The sequence below is a fragment of the Rhododendron vialii genome, chromosome 6a (assembly GCF_030253575.1).
Source record: "Rhododendron vialii isolate Sample 1 chromosome 6a, ASM3025357v1".
Lineage (NCBI taxonomy): Eukaryota > Viridiplantae > Streptophyta > Magnoliopsida > Ericales > Ericaceae > Rhododendron > Rhododendron vialii.
This window is the reverse complement of record NC_080562.1, coordinates 36,301,497-36,324,174: the sequence shown is the minus strand read 5'-3', so window position 1 is coordinate 36,324,174 and position 22,678 is coordinate 36,301,497. Positions and strand designations below refer to the sequence as shown.

General features: G+C 38.0%; 2 protein-coding genes across 2 annotated transcripts; one reads left to right on the top strand and one right to left on the bottom strand.

Annotated features, from left to right (window-relative positions):
• Positions 1-2,829: 2,829 nt before the first annotated feature.
• On the bottom strand, positions 2,830-4,588 carry LOC131330265 (serine/threonine-protein kinase WAG1-like). The gene has a single exon (XM_058363794.1). It carries the CDS (start codon positions 4,503-4,505, stop codon positions 3,045-3,047), a length of 1,461 nt encoding a protein of 486 aa, XP_058219777.1. The 5' UTR covers positions 4,506-4,588; the 3' UTR covers positions 2,830-3,044.
• Positions 4,589-16,599: 12,011 nt separating this feature from the next.
• Positions 16,600-22,503, top strand: LOC131329797 (endoplasmic reticulum oxidoreductin-1). Its single transcript, XM_058363167.1, has 10 exons — positions 16,600-17,024; positions 17,859-17,990; positions 19,201-19,459; positions 19,748-19,858; positions 20,410-20,528; positions 20,907-21,011; positions 21,103-21,305; positions 21,568-21,691; positions 21,786-22,015; positions 22,107-22,503. The coding sequence occupies exons 1-9, from the start codon at positions 16,851-16,853 to the stop codon at positions 21,999-22,001; spliced, it is 1,443 nt and encodes a 480-aa protein (XP_058219150.1). The 5' UTR covers positions 16,600-16,850; the 3' UTR covers positions 22,002-22,015; positions 22,107-22,503.
• The last annotated feature ends 175 nt before the right edge of the window (positions 22,504-22,678 follow it).

The window sequence follows — 22,678 nt, the reverse complement described above, 5'->3', positions numbered from 1 at the left end:
AATATTTTTTAAATACTATTTTTTGTCTTTACGAGATAAATCATTTTTTCATAATACATAATATTAAAATTTATTTTCTTCAGTGGAACACATGACATACTCAATGCTCATTTGGCCAATTGAACTCCTTGAGTTAATGATCGGTGAAATTATACAATACTCCATGAGTACCATTATATGGTACTTCGTACCACTTTACAATTACACATTCTTATGGAGTCTACCATTAAGTATATGAACCCCACAAGAATGTGTTATTGTAAAGTGACCCGAAGTATCACGTGGTGGTACTCCCGAACTACTGAATAATTACTCGATTGGTTGTTCTAAGGGCTGCCGGTTATGCTAAAAAAATTATCCGGCGCGGATTAGGCCAAATTGAATAAGTAAATTTTTCTTATGTTCATCCAATAATAAGTAAAATTGACTGGATTATTGGTCTTCAATAATCCAAAAATTAGGAATTATTTGCTTCTAATGTTATACTAACATCTCTAATGGTTGAGAGTGATTTTGTTCACCCTCCGCTAAGGTAGCTAAGGGCTCATTCCGTGTCTCACTTTGCCAATCAAAACTGTTTGGTTATTCATTTTTTGGAAGACCGTAACAAACTTTAGCTAAATCAAATATCGATACTTGCTTCATTCAGGAGTTCAGTTATTTTCTTTAAAATTCTTGAATGAAAAATTAAACTTTTAGATGAAATATTTACCAATATCTAATTAACCTGAATTTTTACATAGTCTCCTAGCAAATGAATTTGGACAAAATAAATGGTTTCAAATGTAATGTTGGTATCTCTTCTTTATGGGGATACTTGCCCTTCTTGATTTATTGTTTTATTTTCCTATCAATGTAACTATCCTAAACTTTGGAAGAAAAAAAAACTTGTTGGAAGTATATTGCATTTTGAATCTTTTAATTTCTTGTTAACCCCAATTTTTGTTCACACACCCAAGAGCAAATGTATTTTAAGATTCACAATATGTAGTCTGTATGTAATATATATCTGGATGATGGCAAAAGTGTCCCTCATTGGTCCATTATGTGAGAGACAAGTTAATTTAAAATCACCATTGCATTCACTATGATTTTTCTGTCATGTTCTCACTTAATTTGTCTGATGGTTAGGGATTCTTGTATCATACAAGCTCCGGCTGCGCCCCTCGGCCTTTTCCTTCTTTTTTTTTCTAAGCAGTTAACTTGTTTGAAGCATTGCATTTTGAATCTTTAATTTCTTGTTAACCCCAATTTTGTTTGTATACGCAATAGCAAATGTATTTAAAACTAACTGTTGGTGCCAGAAAATGGATGGGCAATCCGAGCTCCTTCCTTTTAGGGTTCCTGCAATCAAGTTCAATGACCGGAGGTATTTCCAATTGCAGGCCCATCGACGATCAAGTTAGAAGTGGTGATTGTAAGTAGGCGTTCGATATTGAAAATGAAAGAGAGTGCCTAGCTACCTGTCAATATCTATCGTATGCTTATTTATAGACAACCCCTCCTATCACCTACGTGTTATACCCCCACGATCATTCAACCAGCCAGATCGTGGGTGAGTGGAGCGGTTTTTCCCATGGGTGGATGGCGGTTGTGCACCCATGAACTGTGGATAACAGAAGCATAAAGAGTTGTGGGGAGTTACAACTCTCCCCCATGATGCATAAATTCAGTGCCCTTATGGCAAGATCGTGGGGGCTCCATCGACCAGGAATTACCTCCTGCCGAGCAGAACCCTCATGGCCGAGCAGACGGGCTGATTCGAGCATCAATCCTCGATATGTGTCGATCGTCTCCTAAGAGAGCTCAGTGAAACGTCTTCAGAAACGTCCTCATCACTCACAAAAGGTAATCTGTATGTATATAATCTGGATGATGGAAAAAGTTTCCCTCATTGGTCCATCATGTGGGAGACAAGTTCAAAATCTCCATTGCATTCACTATTGATTTTCTGTCGTGTTCTCACTTTGTCTCCAACTGATGCATTTTCTTTATTTATTTATTTATTTGTGTCAGCCACCTGGAGCACCGAAGGTTCATACGTCCTCAAGTGATGCCTAGGTTCAGATCAACAATGAAATGGCATTGTTAAATCCTATTGACACCAGAAAACAAATTAAATAAAAACACTATTACAAACCAAGCAAAAACCCAAACTCCATTAGCAGTGGCACCGGCGAGCCAATGAATCTGATTTCTCATTAGACCACAACCACTAGCATCATTGGACAAGGGACCACCACCACCCTCTAACATCGTTGGACCATCGCCGCTGCCTTCCATGCATCAGCTGCCACCACTATCAGAACCTAAAATGTCACCCACACTACCCTGATGAACCAATGGATCTAATTCGTCATCAGATGATCCACTACCCTCTATCATCGATGGACCACCGTTGCTGCCACCTTCCATCAGCAATGGGCCATCACCCGACACCACTATGATCAGAACCCAAAATGACATTTCCATGATGAAGGAGGAGCCATGAGAAAAAAAGGACTCTTCTATAAAAGAGTTTGACACTTCTCTGAAAGAGTTTTCTAAAATCTAAACCATCCAAAATATTATTGGACGATGATGAAATTGAGCGTTGCTGAATCAGCCCCAACTTTCCAAAATGTCATTGTGGGATAGCCTCCAAAATGGATCTGACTAATAAGTTTCTCAATATTTCTGACTAAAAGCTATGTCAAAAGTTCTTCATATCCAAAGATAATTTCGTTAATATGCTAACCAAAAATAGAAGCAAATAAATTCATATGCCGACTAAAAATGGAAAAAATAAGTAAAATTCAAGATGACCAAGATAGAAAATTAAAAACGTACTGATTAGAACCTCAACATAAAACTTCTATTTCTAATTTCTCTTTCGATTTACATCCACTTATCAATTCTCTTTTAACAAAAAACATAGAAAACTGATATTCCCTCTCACCTCTTCTTTTTTTATAGGGATCGAATCTGAAAGCAGACAAAGTCGAAGAAAATCGTATAGTAAAAAAAATCACCGATACAAACAAGAAACAAAAGAATTGAAAATCTCACCCAGATTTCCTAACCTTACCACTACTATTGGCATAACAATAGTAGTTCTGGTTAGAATTTAAATTGCGCTTAGACCCCATATGCCTCCTCATTATACTATTCAACCCGTTCCACCACCAACGCCGTCTCCTCGGCGACAATGCCCCCCCGGTCACGTGGCTCACGTGCGACCTCCCCGCCTTCTTCACGACAAGCCCGCGCACCTCCGGCGGCTTATACATCCGAATCAACGGCCACTTTATCCCGTTAAAAAACGGGTGGCGCTTGATGTCCGTCGCGCCCCTGGCGCACCCCAGCCGCCGCCTCGGATCCTTCACCAACAGCCTCTCTATCAGGTCCCTCGCTTCTGCCATTCCCGGTACTCCCTCTTGTTCGTCCTGCACCGGGAACCTCGCCACCCTGCTCGACGCAATGTTGCGCAGGGTGGCCTCTTTGCTCCCTCCCTTAAACGGCGTTGTGCCGTACAACAATTCGTAAATGAAAACCCCGAACGCCCACCAGTCAACCCCGTTGCTGTGACCGTTTCCGGTAACCAACTCCGGCGCCAGGTACTCGTGGGTTCCGACGCACGACTTCGAAAACGCCGCCGTCGGCTCCGCCACGAACTCCCTCACCACCTCCTCCTCCTCCTCCGGTCGCCGGTGACCGAAGCAGTGGCGGCAACGCCGGGTTTTTTTTGCTGTGGACCTGCGGGGCCGGTGGGACCGGGTTTCCAACCTGGGGACCATGTCGGCCGTGAAGCAAAGATCGAAATCGGACAGCATGACGTGCCCGTCCTCGCGCAGTAAAATGTTTTCTGGTTTTAAATCCCGGTAGACGACGCCGTTGACGTGCAGATACTCGAGCGCTATTAAAACCTCGGCCGCGTAGAACCTGACGGACTCGAGCGGCAGGCGGTTGGAGGGCTGTTTGCTGAGGAGGGAGTGGAGGTCGCCGTTGGGGCAGTAGTCGATGAGGAGGCAGGTGTAGTGGGAGACCTCGATGTGGGCGTAGAGAGTGGGGAGGAAAGGGTGGTCGAGCAGGGAGAGGATCTGGGCCTCGGTCTGGACCTGGCTGAGCTTCTTGGAGGAGAGGGAGTCGCGGTCGACGACCTTCAAGGCGAACTGGGTGTTGTGGTCGTAGTCGCGGAGGCGGCAGAGGAAGACACGGCCGAGGTTGCCGGTGCCGAGGTGGCGGAGGAGCTTGAGGTGGCGGAGGTGGATGGATCCGGTGGAGGAGAGGGTGGAGGCGGCCTTGATGGCGGACCAATGGGGGTCGGAGTTTCGGTGGGGGCGTTGGTGGAGGGTGGTTGGGGTGGTGGTTGCGGCGGAGGAGAGGCGGGAGTCGTTGAAGGAGAGGGTGAGGCTGGAGCGGGCGAGGCTGGGGCGGGAGCTGGTGGTGGTGGTGGAGTTGAAGCTGAGGTCGAGGTCGGAGTACTCTGGTGGTGGGAAGTAGTAGGTGGTTTCCTTGTCGCCCATTTTTCTTTGTTTTTTTTGGTGGGTGATGAGTTGTTGGGAGGAATGAGATAATGGGAGAGGAGTGTGGCGTTGAGGTTTGCTTATAAAGATGGAAGGAAGAGGGGGAGAAAAGTGAAAGAGTGAGAGTGGGGGCTGACATTTAATTTTACTCCTACTATACTACTCGTTTATTTATATTTTCGATCCTAGATGATTAGAATTAATTAATTAGTGGAGTTTCGCTTCTCTTGGATATATGTAATTTTCATTATGTTACACTAGGTTATTTTCGTGCTTCACGTGGTGTTCGGTGACTTTTTACCACCACATATGAGCTAGGCATCACGTGACGATGCAATCCCACGAAACATGTGATACTATGCATATTGCGAGGTGCTTATTGTTTATTTTTGCCTAATGAAATTATATGTATTTATATACATCCACGTCCACATTATGTATGTATAGTTCCATCAAATAATCAAAATTCTATATGAAATAGACAAATAAGGATTAATCATCAATTTATCCTGAATTTCTAACCTAAGCTAAATTTTTAAGTTTTAGGCTTATTTTGGCTAAATAAGCAAATCGGCTTATATTTTTTTGTTCTTATTCAAATTTTTTTGGGCATGTGTTAGTTTTGTGTCAAATTTTTGTGGATTATTAGTTGGTCTTGACATGAAAAATCGGATAAGTACAAATTTATTATCAATACTCAAGATTTTTTTAGTAAAGACAAAAGTTTTATTTATTGACTTATTTTTGTCTTTATGTAAAAAAAAATTGAGTTTCGATCGAAAAATTTTACTTTTTAGATTGCTCTCATCCTGACAAAGTAATAGTTCATAAAAATCGATGCAAAGCTAAAAAATTCAAAAAAAAAAAAATAAGGAGAAAAAAATAATCCAACTGGATTAATAATTAGTCTTTCGTGTTAATGTCAACGATATCTAGTTAATTAATTCAACAAGTTTTGGTTGACAAACATAGAGAGAGTGGGAAGGAAGAGAGGTAATTAGTTGACCAAAATGAAAGAAGAGCATCTGTATATATCCCCGGAATTAATTTAATCCGTACTTTAACTTAAAAGGGAGGGTTTCTGAGGATAATAAGTATAATTAAGGGGACCGGGTGTTGAGCGGAGAAGAAGGGCGACGGAATGTAATTATGAAGCCGCGTTTGGGCGTTGGGGGCTGCGAATTTAGCTGTACTTTTACTGATCGAGGAGGGAGAGACAGCAACCAGCTGCATGCATGGACGAAGTGAGAGTCAAAATGACGCAACGTCGTCTAGCTTAGCTGTATGTATGTCGGTAATTTAAGTATACGTAGCCGTTATTACTGGGGGGGGGCGACCGTCTTCCTACGTTGCTGATTAATCCTTAGCTGGAGAGTAATTAACTTCAACTACTCCAATACTACCTTTTTGCTTTCTTTCTGCGTAGTTATTAGTATTAACGTTGGGAGTAATTGTCCCTGCAGCTTTGACCGACTGTTCCCATATTAATGGAGGGAGGAGAGTCGGCGAGCGGATAAATTATTGGGAGGTCTTGGAGTAGTGGCAGCGCCATTATTTATTGCACCATGCAGAGTAACTACTAACTACTAAAAATGTACGAATTCTACATAAATACGAGGTGGATTAAAGTATTTGGACATCATTTGACAGGCCGCTGAATTATTACTTAGAGACCGTTTTTCCAAATTGAATGACTTAGGAGGTGTTTCCACTGGTGAAAATCATGGCACAAAAATATTTGTGATCGAAAAATTATTAGATGTTTTCGTTAATGAATAAGTTGTTGAGAAATGGTAAGTTGTTTTCAGCAGTGAATAAGTTGTTGATGTTTTGTTAGTAAAAACGAGATGGTAAAATGTTAAAAAAAATTTGTTAGTAGAAACGAGATGTTAAAATACATATTTATGTGTTAAGTTTTTTTGTTGTTTTTGTTAGTGGAAACAGGGCTTTAGAGAAATTTTGTGCACTATTTGATGTGTGAGTTTCACACCGAGTTCTATAGAGTTCTTGATTTTATAAAAAATTTGATTAAATATTTGAATGAATTGATAAGTACTTATTGTTATTGATACTCCAATTAGATTAAGGCAATTTTTTTTATTTAAATGCTTTACGAATTATTTCTTACAAAACCAACAACTGTATTAATCCATTTTAGACTCGGAGGGCGCCTTACACATTCTATCAGTACATGATTCACACCTTCGAATTTGATAAGAAAAATCAATACCTTCGTCAGAGCCGACCTGAGGTAAGTCTCACAAAATCTTGAGCTTGGCAAACCCTCCATCATGGGGCAGCAAAAAATGTAAGGTAAATTTATTTTCTTCGAATCGAATCGTGTTAATCATAAAATACTATAACCGGGATTACATTTGATTTCGATTTTCTAATGTAATTCAAGTTAAAAGTGCAAATGTGACCTTAATTTTTTTTTTTTACTTGTATGTTTTTTTTTTTTTAATTCTTTACGACTTAGTAATAAATAGTAATAAGTGACAATCAAATTTAGAGTTGAGCTCGGACAACCCAAACATGGAGGCCGAACTCCGAATGGGTAGGCGTAGAGTTGTAATTTAGTGCGGGTTTTACGAACGAAATTAAACAGCTATATATTGTCGTGTTTTATTTTTAATTTTGTTATTATTTTTTTTTTTTGATCCGCTTATTTTTAATTTTGTTACAGTGGAAGACAGCCGTTTAGGACCACTTGTTTGAGTTTCCAAGGAAATGAGTACCAGAACCGAAAGCTTATTACCGGAGCCGACGCCATCGCCAACACGTAGCCGACTTCGATCTGCCTCCATATTAATAATAGAATATATACCAAACTTTATTATTGAATCATCAAACCAACCATCAACTACCATTGGATCAATTTCTTTCATTGGAGAAAAGCACGCAATTAATTACTCCATATACTAACATCAACATATTTTTCTGATAATTCACCAATAATCTGCATAATGTCGGTCTCAAATGTACTCTCTCTCTCTTCGTTAACGGCAACGTGTTTAGGTTTGCCCGTCAATTGGAAGGAGATTGTTTGAACTTCGAAGATCACTCCAAATTTGTCAAGCAATTATGCACCGAGTCTACCATACCAATGCGAAAATTTGATACGGGTAGAGGTAAAATTGATACGTATCTTGTGTTAAAATAAGGCTAATGATTTTGCCAGTCCCTTTTTGTTTTTATTATGGTGAATTTACTAAAACACCATTTCACTTTATGATGCTAACTTTTTCTTACTTTTCAAATGTAAGGGTATTTTAGTAAATTCATCCTAACAAAAATAAAAAAGAGAGTGACAATAACAAATAGAGAAGTGGCAAAATCAGCTGTCTAAAATAAATCTCATCGTAATTGGTTCGTCAAAAAGTAAAACTTCTACATATCTTTCATTTATGTTCAAGTAAATATTCCTTCGCGATCTATGACGGGGACATGCAATATTTTGTCTTGATGCATTGATACTAATTGCTACGCGTTATATACAGTGTATACGATTGAAGAGTGAAATTAATTTCAATCAGCATTTTAAATGTATATGATTGAAGAGCGAAATTTGGTATTATAGTTTTTGGTTTTTGTGCAACCAATGTTGTATTTTATACCGAGTGTGTCTATACTTTAACTTCTCTTTTCACTTTTTAACGTACGGATCATGCGATATTCGATACGTAGCCTACGTATTATAAAATATAAGATAAAGAAAAATGATATGTGCACCTTATCTTGTTTTGACAACGTTGCTTGTAAATATGTCCTCACCACAAGCTCAACTATATCATTATAAATACAACGACGAGGCTTTGCATTTGAAACAAGTGAACAATATTTGATCATAAAGGGCTTGTTCGTTTAGGGTACTCAAAATCCTTACGCACAGTCGATCTCTAATTAAATTTTTTCTATTTATCTCTTTTTACTCATTACACTTTAAAATCTCCCTCAAAATCAAAACCGAACAGGATCAAAAAGTACAGAACAATGTCAGAAACACACTTTAAAATACAATTCTAAACATAGCTGCATCTAGAGTCGTGTACGTATGTAGGCCAACATATATCGAACGACTCCAAACACATTTTTGTCCGGAAGTTATTTTCCCGAATTTTTTGTTAACTGGGGGTTTTCATATTTAGGGGGGAAAGAAACACATGAAAAAGGAAGAGCTACAGATCAAATTTATTTTGTTTGGTTGGATTTGAAGAAACAAGAGAAAATAAATCATTTTCCCATGACCCTATTCTCATTCCGTGTTCTATTTTATTTTTCTTTTACCAATTCTGTATAGTGGAGTAGAAGATAAGATATTATTACTAGTAGTAGAAAATTGGAAAGTGATGGCCCCATGTGATGGGCCTGGATTATTAGTCAGTCTGGGTCCCAAGTGGGGACGTTGGACGATGCTGTCTGCCACGTGGTCAACACTGGCCCTACGTTGTCGCTGCCATCGGCGCGCTACTCTAATTCATTCACAAAATGAAATTCTATTCTGAATCTCTGATGGTACTAAAATTATCAAACGCCAAGACCTTTTAAAATAAATTATTTTTACATTATTTTGTCCACAAAATAATTTTCACCAATAATGCCTCACCCATCGAGTTAATGCTTAATAATGCAGGATAATTATACAATGAAATTACTAATAAATAAAACCTGCCATGGGCACGTGATCCGAGAATGTACTTGGGTCCTCATAGGGGATTGAAGAAATGATACTACTAGTATATATACTACTAATTCCATGCAGTACTATCAGATGTGCCATTTAACGGGGTTGATTGAGTAGAAGCATAAATGCCAAGTACTTACTTTTCAAACTCGTAGTTTTATCTCTCACAATTAGTAAAATTTTCTTCTCACCGAAAATTTACCACCCTCGAAGTGATGATCATAAGAAAGCCATATCTCCTATATCTCTGACAAAGAAGTAGGTCCATATGAAAATGGCAAGTGCATGTGCCCCTAAGATGTAAGCATTTAAATCTCCATTTTGCTAAACATGGCATAATGTGTGTCCACAATATATAAAAGAGAGCGACATGTGATGCTGCTGCCTATCTCTCATTATAAACAAAAGACTACGTACTCCATGAGAAAGAGACCCACCCGAATCAAAAATCATTTGGGCCCGGGTGATATTCAATAATATTGGGCCTTGGTCTACATGGTTTTGGTTGTCTTTTTGTCCTTCTTTTATCGGTGGGTGTTTGGAAGCCTACTTTATAGCTTTTCATTTTCAGCTTTTTGGCTTTTTAACTTTTTGAATTATGGTCAAAATGCGTTTTGAATAGGATAGGAGTATTTGGGAGATATGTGTAAAATGTATCTTGGAACAGTAATAGTGTTTGGGAGATATATGAACAAAATGAGTTATGAGTTGGTTTTTTACCATTTTGTCCTTAATTATTTATTGTCGTATTAAAAGATGTATGAATAATGTTATTTATTTATTTATATACTTTTTGGGGAATGTAATTTTTTGGCCTGGACCGTCGAATTCATTGATGGCGTGGACGACATCCTTAGGTTCATGAGCTATTTGGGGAATAATGTTCTCTCCCCCCGGTTCTCTTTGTATATCGTGGAAGTAATGGAAGTAATTACCTAACTCAATGAGGGTTCTCTTTGTATCGTGGAAGCAATGGAAGTAATTACCTAACTCAATGAGGGTTTTTTAGTAATTTACCCAAAATGCAAAAATTCCTAAAGCCAAAAAGGACCTCCAGGCCTCATTCTCACTTCTTGCTTCCTTTGTCAAAATCTGGGAATGGGTTTTGAGAAACAATAATGCTACACACACAGATTTTGTGCACAGATTTTTTGTGGGGCCCACTACGGGTCCCAAACAAATAATCCGAGCCGTTCATTAAATGTAAAACATTTTTTCAAGGGCCCCCGCAAAAAATCAGCTCAATCCGATACTCATAGATGCTTGATTCAATCATTTAACTTTTCATTCGAATCTCAGGATAATGAAAAGTTAAATGATTGAATCAAACACTTATAGCTATCGGATTGAGCTGATTTTTTGCGGGAGCCCTTGACAAAATGTTTTACATTTAATGAACGGGTCGGATTATTTGTGTGGAACCCATAGTGGGCCCCACAAAAAATCTGTGCACAAAATCTGTGTGTGTAGCATTACTAGCCAAACAACAAAAATGCAATAATGGGAATGGAAAAATGCAAAAATGCACTTCCCAAACACCCCCTAAATTTAGTCTTATCAAAATCTCAAATTATATTATCCTAGGGAGGGTTTTATCTTGAAGAACACGACTTATTAGGCCTCATTTCGCAAAGATTCTTATTTTTTAAGTATTTATTTCTTGATTTACGAGGCAGATCATTCTTTCATAATACATCACATTTAGTTTACAAAAATTACTTATTTGAATCCTTAGCAGAACGGGGCCTTATTTTGTACTCTTTTTTGATAAATATTGTTTAATCTTCAAATTCTTCTATTCACCAAGTAAAAAAAAAAAATAGAGATGAGAAAACTTAATGAGAGATTGGTTTGCATTGGAATTCCCAAACCTTACAAAGAAGGACGAGGTGAATTACAACAGGTCTATGGCGACCAACGACCATCGATTTTTAAATTCGGGGTAATTTCTGGGTACTTTTTCGGGGTACATTGAATTTTCCCTCCAAAAACTATCACAATGTACAATGGAAAAAAGAAAGAGAAATGCTAAGTGCAAAGAAAATTGGCAAAGAAAAGACCCTTAAAGTGTACATGAGCAGTTCAGATTCACTGCATATTGAATCTGAGCCGTTCATGTATACTTTAAGGGTATTTTCTTTGCCCATTTTCTTTGTTCTTAGCATTCCTCAGGCCAAACAACCAGGCTATACTATATCCATAAAAGTACTTAGTTGATGACGCGGTGCTTAGATCGAACATCTCAGACCGAAATTTTACGCCTTAAAGTTAACCACCGTACAAATCTCTAAACTAGGACCAAATAACGTTTACTATGTGGAAATACTCGAACAATGGGATGAGTCTCTAAACTAGGATCAAATCACGTTTAATAGGTGGGAATACTCAAACGGTCGGATGAGTATGAGGTATGCGATGGTATTTAAAAGTCTTATTTATCAAATGCATGGTTCGTTTTGACGAGAGGAATCGAAATAGTAAAAAAATTATGACTTGTACCCAAATATTTTTGAAATTATCCAAGAAAAAATCCCCAAAAGTCCAGAAAGTCCAAATTTTCTTGGATATTTCAAAAAATATTTGGCTAGAAGTTATAAATTTTTACTTTTTATATTCTCTCGTTAAAATGAACCAATAATTCATAAAAGTTTGGCGCAAAACTAACTAGTACAGTATGAAATATTATTCTTTTTAATAAGAACAAAACAAGAAGGCAAATTGGCTTTTTTAAGAGAAATGGTGTATGGAAGGTCTAAACCGAAAAGACCTTTCTCAAACTTAACAATGACTCAAAATAAATGTAACAATTAAGCACTCCACATTTGAAGGATTTGTGACTAATAATTAAGAGAATTGGGAAAGGGTACGTGGGGCATTTTAAAGCACATACATGCACGTGAATATGCCAAACGCAAGGAAATGATCAAGGCAGACATCCTCCCCATATCCCTTTCTACTTTTCCAGGTCCAATGTACATACCCCTAAAAAATGCATTCAGCTATTAATATTTAATTAGCAAATCACCAAATGATAGTACCATTCATTGGGTGTCCCTTCATTCTTTAGTCCTAAAATTCCTAATCAACCCACCTTCTTCTTCTCCTGAACATTGTGGTCACATGAATCATCTTCGTCAAATTATTGGTCTTGCAAACTCCTAATCATTTACTCAGATCCCAACCACCGTGGGGAGAGAGAGAGAGAGAGAGAGAGAGAGAGAGAGAGAGAGAGAGAGAGAGAGAGAGAGTACATGGGCAATAATCGTTGACAAGATGGCCCAACCACTGGTTTGTGGTAGAAGCCAAAGCTTGCGGTTTTTGGCCTAAGCATCTCGTGTTTGAATAGTAATAGTAACACTGAACTAATGGGTCGCAGCAAAATTTTGTGTTGACTAATCTCAGAGGAGTTTATAACACCCGACGGCAAGTAGTTTTACGAGAATTAATGAGCTGCCAAAATTAGTTGAGGTTTGCACAAACTGCTCCAGACATCTGAGTCATCAAAAAAGCTGAATGCCTTGAAAATCTTTGTGGTTGCTTTCTTCCCATATGTGGCAACTCAGGTAAGCTTTCTAAGTGTTCTTGGAGCAGGAGCAGCCAAAGCATTCAGTCAAGATTTATGAACTTTCAAGACAACAAAGCAAGAAAAGTCAATCAAACGCTTCGTTCGTTCCTTAATTTTGGTTCCATTGTAATTACTTGGTCTATGTGAATCGAAAGAGCCGTATGCATTCGTAGATTGATCGATCAAAGACAACGCTAGACACCCTATCTTGTTAATTCGTCGGGAAAAAAAAAAAAAAAAACCTGAATAAAAACCCAAATTGGACTCCTAAAGAAAAAGAGAAACCAAACTTGTTCTTATAATACAGCTAGCTAGCTAGGGCTTCTGTTTGTCTGGTGACCCACCAAATTTGGCTTTTATTAGAGGTCAATAGACAAGCCATGATTAGCAGAGAGAAAATTCCCAAAATTGCTGATCGACCCAAATTGATCGCTCATTATAGGTATTTCAGTTACTCATGAGTACTTTTTCCCTCCAAACAAACAAGAAAGTGGAAAAATACAAGAAGAACCTATATATTATTAACCACCACACAACAAAGAAGCTAAATTATTGGCAACAAGGAATAAATTGGGAGCACATTTTTATATTGGAGATTGGAAGCATATACAGTGAAAGTGACAGTCACGTGAAGAAGAACACTGGCATATGAGTTGATTGTCTTAGATCCCATCAGAGAGAGAGAGAGAGAGAGAGAGAGAGAGGATGTGATAAACAAATGAGATGGCAAGTTGCTTTATTACTTTGTTTGGCCAAATAAATAAGCCAAAAAAAAAAAATTCTTTATTAAAAAAATTTGAATTTCAATAATAATTTTTTACTTTTTAAATTCCTCTCGTCATGATGAAATAATAATACAACAACACACCTCTTAGATTATTGTCATGATGATGAAACAATAATCTAAAAAAAATTTGACGAAATAATAACAAATGCGAAAAAATTTGAATAAGGACAAAAATAAGCCATTTGGCTTATATATAAGCCAAAATAGGAGTGATTTTATTGTGAACATAACTGAAACACAAAGTTTACCCACACACCTTTAAAACACACAGCTCTGGATGTAATTAATTTTGTGTTTGAAGCTCTTCGAAACATATAGACTCATGTGCATGCATCTAACGGTTCTAACCACAGTTGTAGCCGTAGTTGCTCTTATACTGAAAATAGTCCAACCTAGCCCAACGAAAAAACGAATGATGCTTGTTTGTTCAAGGTGCAGTAAAAAATCAACTTTGCCCTCCAGAATTTGAGGGGTTAGCAGATTCAGATTTCTCTTCATATATCTTGATCGATCAAAACAACATTTATCTCTGTTCAATCGATTTTCAAGAATTTTCTGAACAAACAATATTTTCAAAAAGTACTATATCGTATTAAACTTGGTGAATAGTGAAAAATGTAATTCATTTTTGCATGAGTTTGAATAGAGAGGGACAACTTCAAGATCGAAAATATTGAAAGGAATAAATGCATTCTATAATTTCGTTGTAATTACCGTGACAAAAGCAATGCACATTGAGGATTGACATGTATGATACCTCGAAGGGTTCCATGAAAAGGAACATGAAAGAGAAATGAATAGTTCAAATTCACAGTTATAGAAATTAATGGACTGTGAATCTGAACCGTTCATTTCTCTTTCATATTCCTTTCCATGAAACCTTGTCATGTATCCAAACATTTCGGATGCACATTTATCCAAGTTAAATTTCCATTCAAACATAAAGAAAATGATTTTGCCACTCCTTTTTTTGTTAACATCACTCCCATGCAAGTGTATTTTACACTTGCAGGGGAGTGACGTTAACAAAAAAGAGAGTAGCAAAATCAGCAGCCCAAGCATAATAACACAATTAAGATAAGGTTCAACCAATCACAAGCCACTTCAATTTTCATCGCTTTCTTGCTTAGCTAATACTAGAAAAATCTACTTCTCCATTTTTCTGAACAAGAAACTACTTTTCCTTTCCGTTTTTTTATCAACGTCAATGATTCTCATTCAAAAAGTCCAAGGGCAATTACAAGATTTCACTTGAAATACAATGATAAGAACCTAATACGCACCCGGTACACAAAAGATAGAAAATTTACACATTGCATTACTTTTTTATTTCGTTCGTACTTATAAGAAAGAACTGTTACAAATAACGAAGAAACTAGTAGATTTAAATACGAAGGGACCCTAACAAGCATGGACTTGACTCCGGACTGCTAACCATATCAAACTCTAGTCCCATCTTGTGCATTTCAGCCCAATCTCTCGTTATTCTAAGCCCGGTCTGAATCTCTTCTTTTGGGCCTGAGCTCAATCCATCCATCGGGCTGGGAAGCCGCCCCTATTATTAATTCCTCACGGTCCAATTGGACTATAACCTCTGGTCCTAACGTGGATAGCCTGTTTTGCACCTAACGTGGATAGCATGTTTTGCACCATATCAAGGTAGAATTAAATTTAGATATCGTAAATCTTTACTTTGAAGTTTGGACTGCCATTTATATCAAAAGTTTGAAAAGATTAATCTTTTGCATTTCCACGTAGAACTCTCAAAGATTACTCAATGCTCTGTGAAGCACTGTCATGTGGTGTTTTAGGACCATTTTTCTACCACACATTAGAGTGATACCTACACATTTTGTCTTGAACTAGGGCTGGCAATTTCCCTCCTTCGGTTCCCGCCTTCAATATCCACACCCTGATCTGAGCATGTATTCATGATCTACTAAAGAAGTGGGATGAGAATAATATTTTCTCTCCTTTACCCAAACCCGCTCTAATTATTGTAATTACTACTACTATTTTTGTACTTACATGCATCTATTTAGATTTCATTTGTTCAAATATAATAAGAGAAAAATACTAAATCACTATTTCAGTTCTTTATTTTCTTATTCGTCATTTTCTTAACTCTCATTAAAAATCAATATTTTATTTGCTTTTCGAAATTCTCTCAAGAGAACAAAGTTGGTGCAAATCATAAAGGTGACTGTGTAGCCGATTATTTGTTGACTCCGCCATCTCCCCGATCATTCTCGCTCCAACTCCGCCCTGATAAAGGAACAGAGCGGGGACAATATATTCGACTTCGACCCGCTTCATTTCCATTCTTATCTTGAACCCACACCGTAGGCCTGAGGCCACCAACCAATTATCTCAAGCTCTGTCGTTGGGCCTGAGCCCAATCCTTCCACCGGCCTGGGACGATTCACAGCCTCCCCGTAAGGCTATGATTTACGAAAAACTACGGAAACCGATTAGGGAGACCGACAGTGCGAACTGAAGGCCTACTCTGAATTCTACACAAATTATTTGAGTCGTTCGATAAATTTAAAAAAAAATTGAGTGGATCCATAAAAATTAACTCAATCCGATAAATGTAAGAACTCGATCTAATTTTTCATTTTTTGATGGATCCGAAATCTAAATGAAAAATCCAGCTAAATTTTTTTTTTTAAATTATTAAACGTGTTAAATCATCCATGACTCAAACTGGGCTCCGCATGACCATCGATTCATGTTTCTGGTCGGTTTATGCAGCAGGATTAATTTATATTAAATTACCCGCAGTCCAACTGGACTCTATGCTCAACTCCGATTGGTTGACCAACGTCACCTACTCACCAAAAAGCAGGCACATTAAATGGACCCCTTCAATGCGTCCCAACTCCCCTCTCCCCTACTCTCAAAATCACACCTCCCCACCACGCGTCGCCAAAACGTACCACGTGTCCATCTCTCCTTCCGGGCGTCACCTCACTCGCTCTTCCGCGGCCGTCCCGACTCCCGACCAAAAAAACCGTTTGCGGTTTCTAGACCCCAGCATTCTGGGCGCGTTTGGGATTGTCTCAATCTGCGTGTGGATTTGGCGTTGAATGAGAAACAAAAGAAAATCTTGAAAAAATGGAAACAAGCTGTAAATAGCCCACAATATGGTTATAGACTATGGTTTCGATTTGGGTATCTCTCTTTATATATATGTGTGTATGGAAATGACATTGTGAGAGGATTTTAGGGGGTTTTGTGCCTTTTTTTCCTAGGGTTTTGTAATCGATACATACAGAACATATATATACCAGTGGTAGATATATCTATATGGTGATGGTGGAAGCAGAGATTGGGGACAAGAAGAAGCGGAGTAGTAAGAGGCGGGGGATATGGTTTATTGGGGCGGCGATCGCGGTCTTAATTGCGGTAGCGGTGGCCTCCAGACACTCGCAAAAGATCTCTCTTTTCGTCAACAATCATAAGTCCTGCAGCTGTTCTCAGGTCCTCTCTCTCTCTCTCTCTCTCAAATTGGAGCATCATGAGTTGCCCTGAAAAAGACTATGAATAGTGAATGCAGATAGGTGATTTATGTTATTGTCATCGATGCAATTCTTGCAAGAAATGTTGATTTTGTTTGTTGATCAGAACTATTTTGCATGCCTGGAATTTGATAAAGTTGTTCTTTTTTTTTTTTAATGATTGTGAATTGTTGAGTTATTAGATGACTGAAAATCAGAGTAAACCAAATCTTGTGTCCCAAGCAACTGGGGTCTGCTTGTATCTTTTTGGTTTTGTCAAGGACTAGATAAACCAAAGTACCAAACCAAGCTAAGCTTTAAGTCCCAATCAACTGGGTCGGCTGGTGAATCCGTTGTCTTCGTTGAGTTATGTCGAGAGCATCGTTGAGTTATATCGAGAGCATTGTGTTTCGTGATATCGAAGAAACCTAGTTGTTATCAAACTACCGCATATGAAGTCGATTTTGGCTAAAAATTTATTAAAGTCATGTCCTCTTTATTGGATGAGGATGAATCCTCTAACGAAATGTTTGAAGACTTCACCTTTGACTTTTGAATTTTGATTGATGGTTTTTAGTTGGTAGGTGAATTACAGGGATTGGTTCAATGTCCATGAAATGGGTGAATCAGAATTGGGTTAATGAGTATTTGGTTGAAATTTGTTAGGATCTGAGTTAAATTGTTGTTTTGTTCTCTTTAGCGTATAATCTAAGGCTCTAATCGTAGAGCAAAAGAATGATGCAACTAGTAAAATTTAGGAATATAGGAATGGAACTTTATGCTGATTTCTGGTTTTGACTTTAGGCTTTTGGTGCAGGATTCACGGAAATATACAGGCATAGTGGAGGACTGCTGTTGTGATTACGAGACGGTAGACAGTATTAATGGAGAAGTGTTGCATCCTTTGCTCCAAGAGCTTGTCACGACTCCATTTTTCCGATATTTTAAGGTCTGGTGGGGATTGACATTGGCTCAATGTGGACTCCTAATTTTACTCAATGATTCAAGTTTGTTTATTTATTACTATTACTTTTAGATACTTTGTTGAAAAGAGTTCAATGTTTTGAGTATTTCACATAAAAGGAATATCAAATTAGCTAGAAAAACGATATTTTGAGTATTTCACATGGACATGAAATAGCAAAAACGTACTTTTCTTAACCCCTTCGTGCTTAAATACATTGATAAATATAATTAACGATACATAATCTGAAAAAATTGTGCAATATATACTACAAGCAAGTTTTCAGGACGTGTCCCCATGACCATCCATGTAACATAGCCCCTAGGGATACTCTGCTGATTTTGACATTCTAATCTATAACCTGTTTTTATCAATTGCATCATCGTTCCATTAACCATTTGTAATTTGAGTTGTCAAGTTATAACCACAAGTCCCTACATATTGTAATTGAATCTTGTATGAGCACTTCACTACTTAACGGCCAATAGACGTGTTCTTGATCTACTTCGATCACTAAACTGTTGCATACATTTGAGTCTGGGGAAAAATCCAAATGCTTAAGTACGTAAGAGAAGAAGGAGAGGGGTACAAACTAGTAAAGTAACAATAGCGCGATGTTCTTGGAGAGCAAGTTAAGCTCTCATTTGGTGCCCAAGTCTCCTCTACCTCTGAACCTGTGTGTGACTTTTTCCGTGTTCAATGCTTTACGTCATTGTAATAAAAATGGATAATTTCATGTAGTTGAGATGTGGAAGGAAGGTACCAGGGTCCAGGACCATCAATGTTCCATATTAAAAAAATTATGTTGGTGGATTCTGAACTAAAAGTAAAATAGGAGTGGGGTACTGAATAACATGGACTGGCTTTCTTGCCTGCCTTTAGCGTAGTTGGCTAAAAGCAGTGATCAATCTTCCTTCCCTTTGTAGCTCGCTAGGTCAGCTAGTTTTGTTGGGGCAACCTCAGGTAGTGGGTCAGAGGTTGTTCACAACTTCTTCCCAATCGTATGAGCTGGTTACTTTCCTTTGTAGTCTGAGAGAGTATGTCATATGACCCAGATCCCATAGTTTGCCAGCAGGATAATGTCCTGGTACAATTTTCATGATGAAAGATAATTCTCTAGGAAACGTTGTTATGTTGGAATATTGCATTATTTTGTTGTGATTTCTTGAAACTGATTTGCTGGACCCTTTGGTAGGTAAAGCTGTGGTGTGACTGCCCTTTTTGGCCTGATGATGGTATGTGCCGCTTGCGAGATTGCAGCGTTTGTGAATGTCCTGAAAATGAATTTCCAGAAATTTTCAAGAATCCATTACATCGTGGTCTTCCATCTGACAATTTGGTGTGTCAAGAGGGAAAGCCAGAGGCTACAGTTGACCGCACCTTAGATAGTAGAGCTTTCAGGGGCTGGATGGAAGTTGATAACCCGTGGACCAATGACGATGAGACAGACAATAGTAAATATCTCTATCTTTGATGATGCTGAATGTTTTCATTACTTATCTGGACCTAAGGTCTTCTCTTTGTTGGTTGGTCATGAGATATTAAGCAGAGGTCGTCTAAATTCTAATTACTCATTACATCCTTCAAAAATTTGATCCTGGAAGATTGCATCCGTGTTGCTGTTGGTTGTCAATCTGCCACAATGCCTTGTTTTCGTTCTAGGGTGTAAATTTGTTCTTTCCTTCAGATAGATTGATTTGGGAAAACTTATCAGAGATTGACTTAGGAGTTTTTGTCTGCAGGCGAGATGACATATGTAAATCTTCAATTGAATCCAGAACGTTATACAGGCTATGTTGGTCCGTCTGCCGGAAGGATATGGGATGCTATATATTCAGAAAATTGTCCAAAATGTGAGTTTGCTAGTTAATTGAGTTTCTGAAAACCGGACTCATATTTTCAGTTACAGGATATGCTCCGTGACACCACCATGTAATATGAGGATGTTAAACTGCTTTGCATTGGCAATTATTTTTCAATCTATGCAATCCTTAGTTCCAAAGGGGTCACATCACTTGTATTCTTAGATTAGAATAAGTTTAGGTCCCTGTTGAAGAACAAGTCCACCCTACTTGCAGGATTTTAACTAGCCAGTTCACTTGTGTCAAAGTGGCCATGCAACAGTAGCAGGAATCACCCCCCCACAATGAAGTCAATGTGTAGAATAGAAGTTCATAGTACCTTTGTTGGCACTGGCCACGGGAAAGAAAAAGTGATTTTATTGTCTAATAGTGTTCCTCTTGGCTAATTGGTCATTTTGAAAATTGCTTATTATCAGCTTTAATTAATGATTCTTTCCCTTACTGTGGTAATTGTCATCACCTGTTTTGTGCATCCTTTCTTTATAGTCTTTTGTTTCTGATGGAATTTTGGGATGCTATTGGCTTTTTTTCCTTGGATGCAGATTCATCGGGAGAGATTTGCCAGGAGAAAAAAGCCTTGTACAAATTAATATCTGGTCTTCACTCCTCAATCTCAATCCACATAGCTGCTGATTACCTTCTTGATGAATCCACCAACCTGGTTCTCACTCCTTCCGGTTCCCCGCATTGCATTGTGTTATCACCTTTTTATTTTCTGTATAAGCATTTATGATTAGTTTTGTTTGTTCTATTAACTTCCATAAACAACTAGCTGTTATATGGCTCTCCTTTCTTCTTGTTTTGACCCATCAAGTTTAACTAGGACTTTATGCTGGAACCTTGTTGCTTTCTGGAGGATCTTTTTTTCTGTCAAGTTACGGAAAGGAATAGCTCATTGCCTCATTCTGCTAGGCATTACTCTGCATTTGTGAAAAGTCAGTAATTAGAGAGGATAATGAGAGACATTCTGTAGAACCTTAAATTGCATCATTTGTTCAAAGATGGACAGTGAGCTAACAGTCCTTTTCTGCGATTGCAGTGGGGTAAAAATCTTGAGTTGATGCACGATCGTGTCCTTAGATACCCTGATCGTGTTAGAAACTTGTACTTCACTTTCCTCTTTGTTCTTCGAGCTGTGACAAAAGTGAGTACCTACTGCATGCCTCATCTTGATAAATCTAATCACGTTTTAGGACATTTTCTTAACATTTTTTTTTGTTTAAAATGTTTGTTAGGCAGCAGATTACTTGGAGCAGGCTGAGTATGACACTGGTAACCTTGCGGAGGACCTGAAAGCACAATCTTTGATGCGTCAGTTACTTTACAACCCCAAACTGCAAGCTGCATGTCCACTTCCATTTGATGAAGCTAAACTGTGGCAGGGCCAAAGTGGACCTGAACTAAAGCAGCAGATTCAGAAGCAATTTAAAAACATTAGGTTTCTCTCTGATTTAATACACTTTTGTCTCATTTGCTTTGGGCAAGATGCTCAAAGTACTAAATTCAGATGATTATGTGTTTCTTCACTGCTGTAGTTATATTATCTGCTGCTTATATCTAGTAACAAACGGATTATTGATATTTGTGTTACTTGACCTGCTATACTAATCGGGATTATGTTATATTCTTTCCATCTGCCAATTAATTATTAGGAGTATATTTTTTCTTGCTTTTTTCACGAGTATGTCTTCATTTTGTAGTGCCCTAATGGATTGTGTGGGATGTGAAAAGTGTCGCCTCTGGGGAAAGCTTCAGGTTCTTGGTCTCGGCACTGCACTAAAGATTCTCTTCTCTGTCAATGGTCAAAACCAACCTCATCAGATTGTAAGCTTCTGTGGCCCTATAATGGTTTCTTTGTTTTATTTGGAATGGTAAGTTCATCTCTCTCTGTTTGTCAAACTTTTGGTGGTCTTTACAGCTGCATTTGCAAAGAAATGAGGTGATTGCCTTGATAAACCTGCTCAATCGACTTTCTGAATCTGTCAAACTCGTAAACGATATGGGGCCTAAAGCTGAGAATGTAAATGGAGGGCTGGTCTTTGAGCCAACTGCAAAAGAAATTAGTTCTTGGCGAAGAATCTGGGAGTCGGTGATTGAGCTTCGGTATTACCTACTTACTGTCCGTGGCCTTTAGTACATCATTAAGCGGTATAATTTTTACCTTTGTTTTCTGGTCAAACAGTAAAAGTTTTGGTCTCCTAGAATCTGAATGACTTCTGAAATGATTTTTTTTTTCCAGGCTGCGGAAGCCGCCATTGTGACACATCTTGTATTGTTCTAACGAATCAATTCTGAAGGCAATGTTTGGACAAAGTGACCTTAGAGAGTATAGAGCAGGGTTAAGAAGAGGAAGTCGGAGGCATGTAGACGCAAATATATAAACAGGACAGAGCTGAGTAAATATAGAATTTAAAATGAATACTTAACGGATCAGATCATTTTGAATTTCACATTAGCATCTGATAGAAGGTTTTGTTTTGTGTATTTGAACGATTGTATGAATAAACCAATGATCATTTTAATCTGTCCAACTGTTGAGTAATGGATATGCGCTATTGTGCTTCACTAATGTTTAGCTCTTCCTGTCTATTAAGAACCATTTTCAGCCATTCTATGTTGAAACTGTTACTGTGTAAGTTTTTTGAACGGTACTATTTGGAGTTATGTTCATTAGTAAGGGTGGCAACGGTTATTCGAGATAATTTTTGATTAGTTAAGGTTTTTTTTTTTTTGAAACTGATTAGTTAAGGTTCATTGCTCCACTTTCATGATTTTGGGCCTGGGTTTGTTAATAATAAGACTATCTGTGCA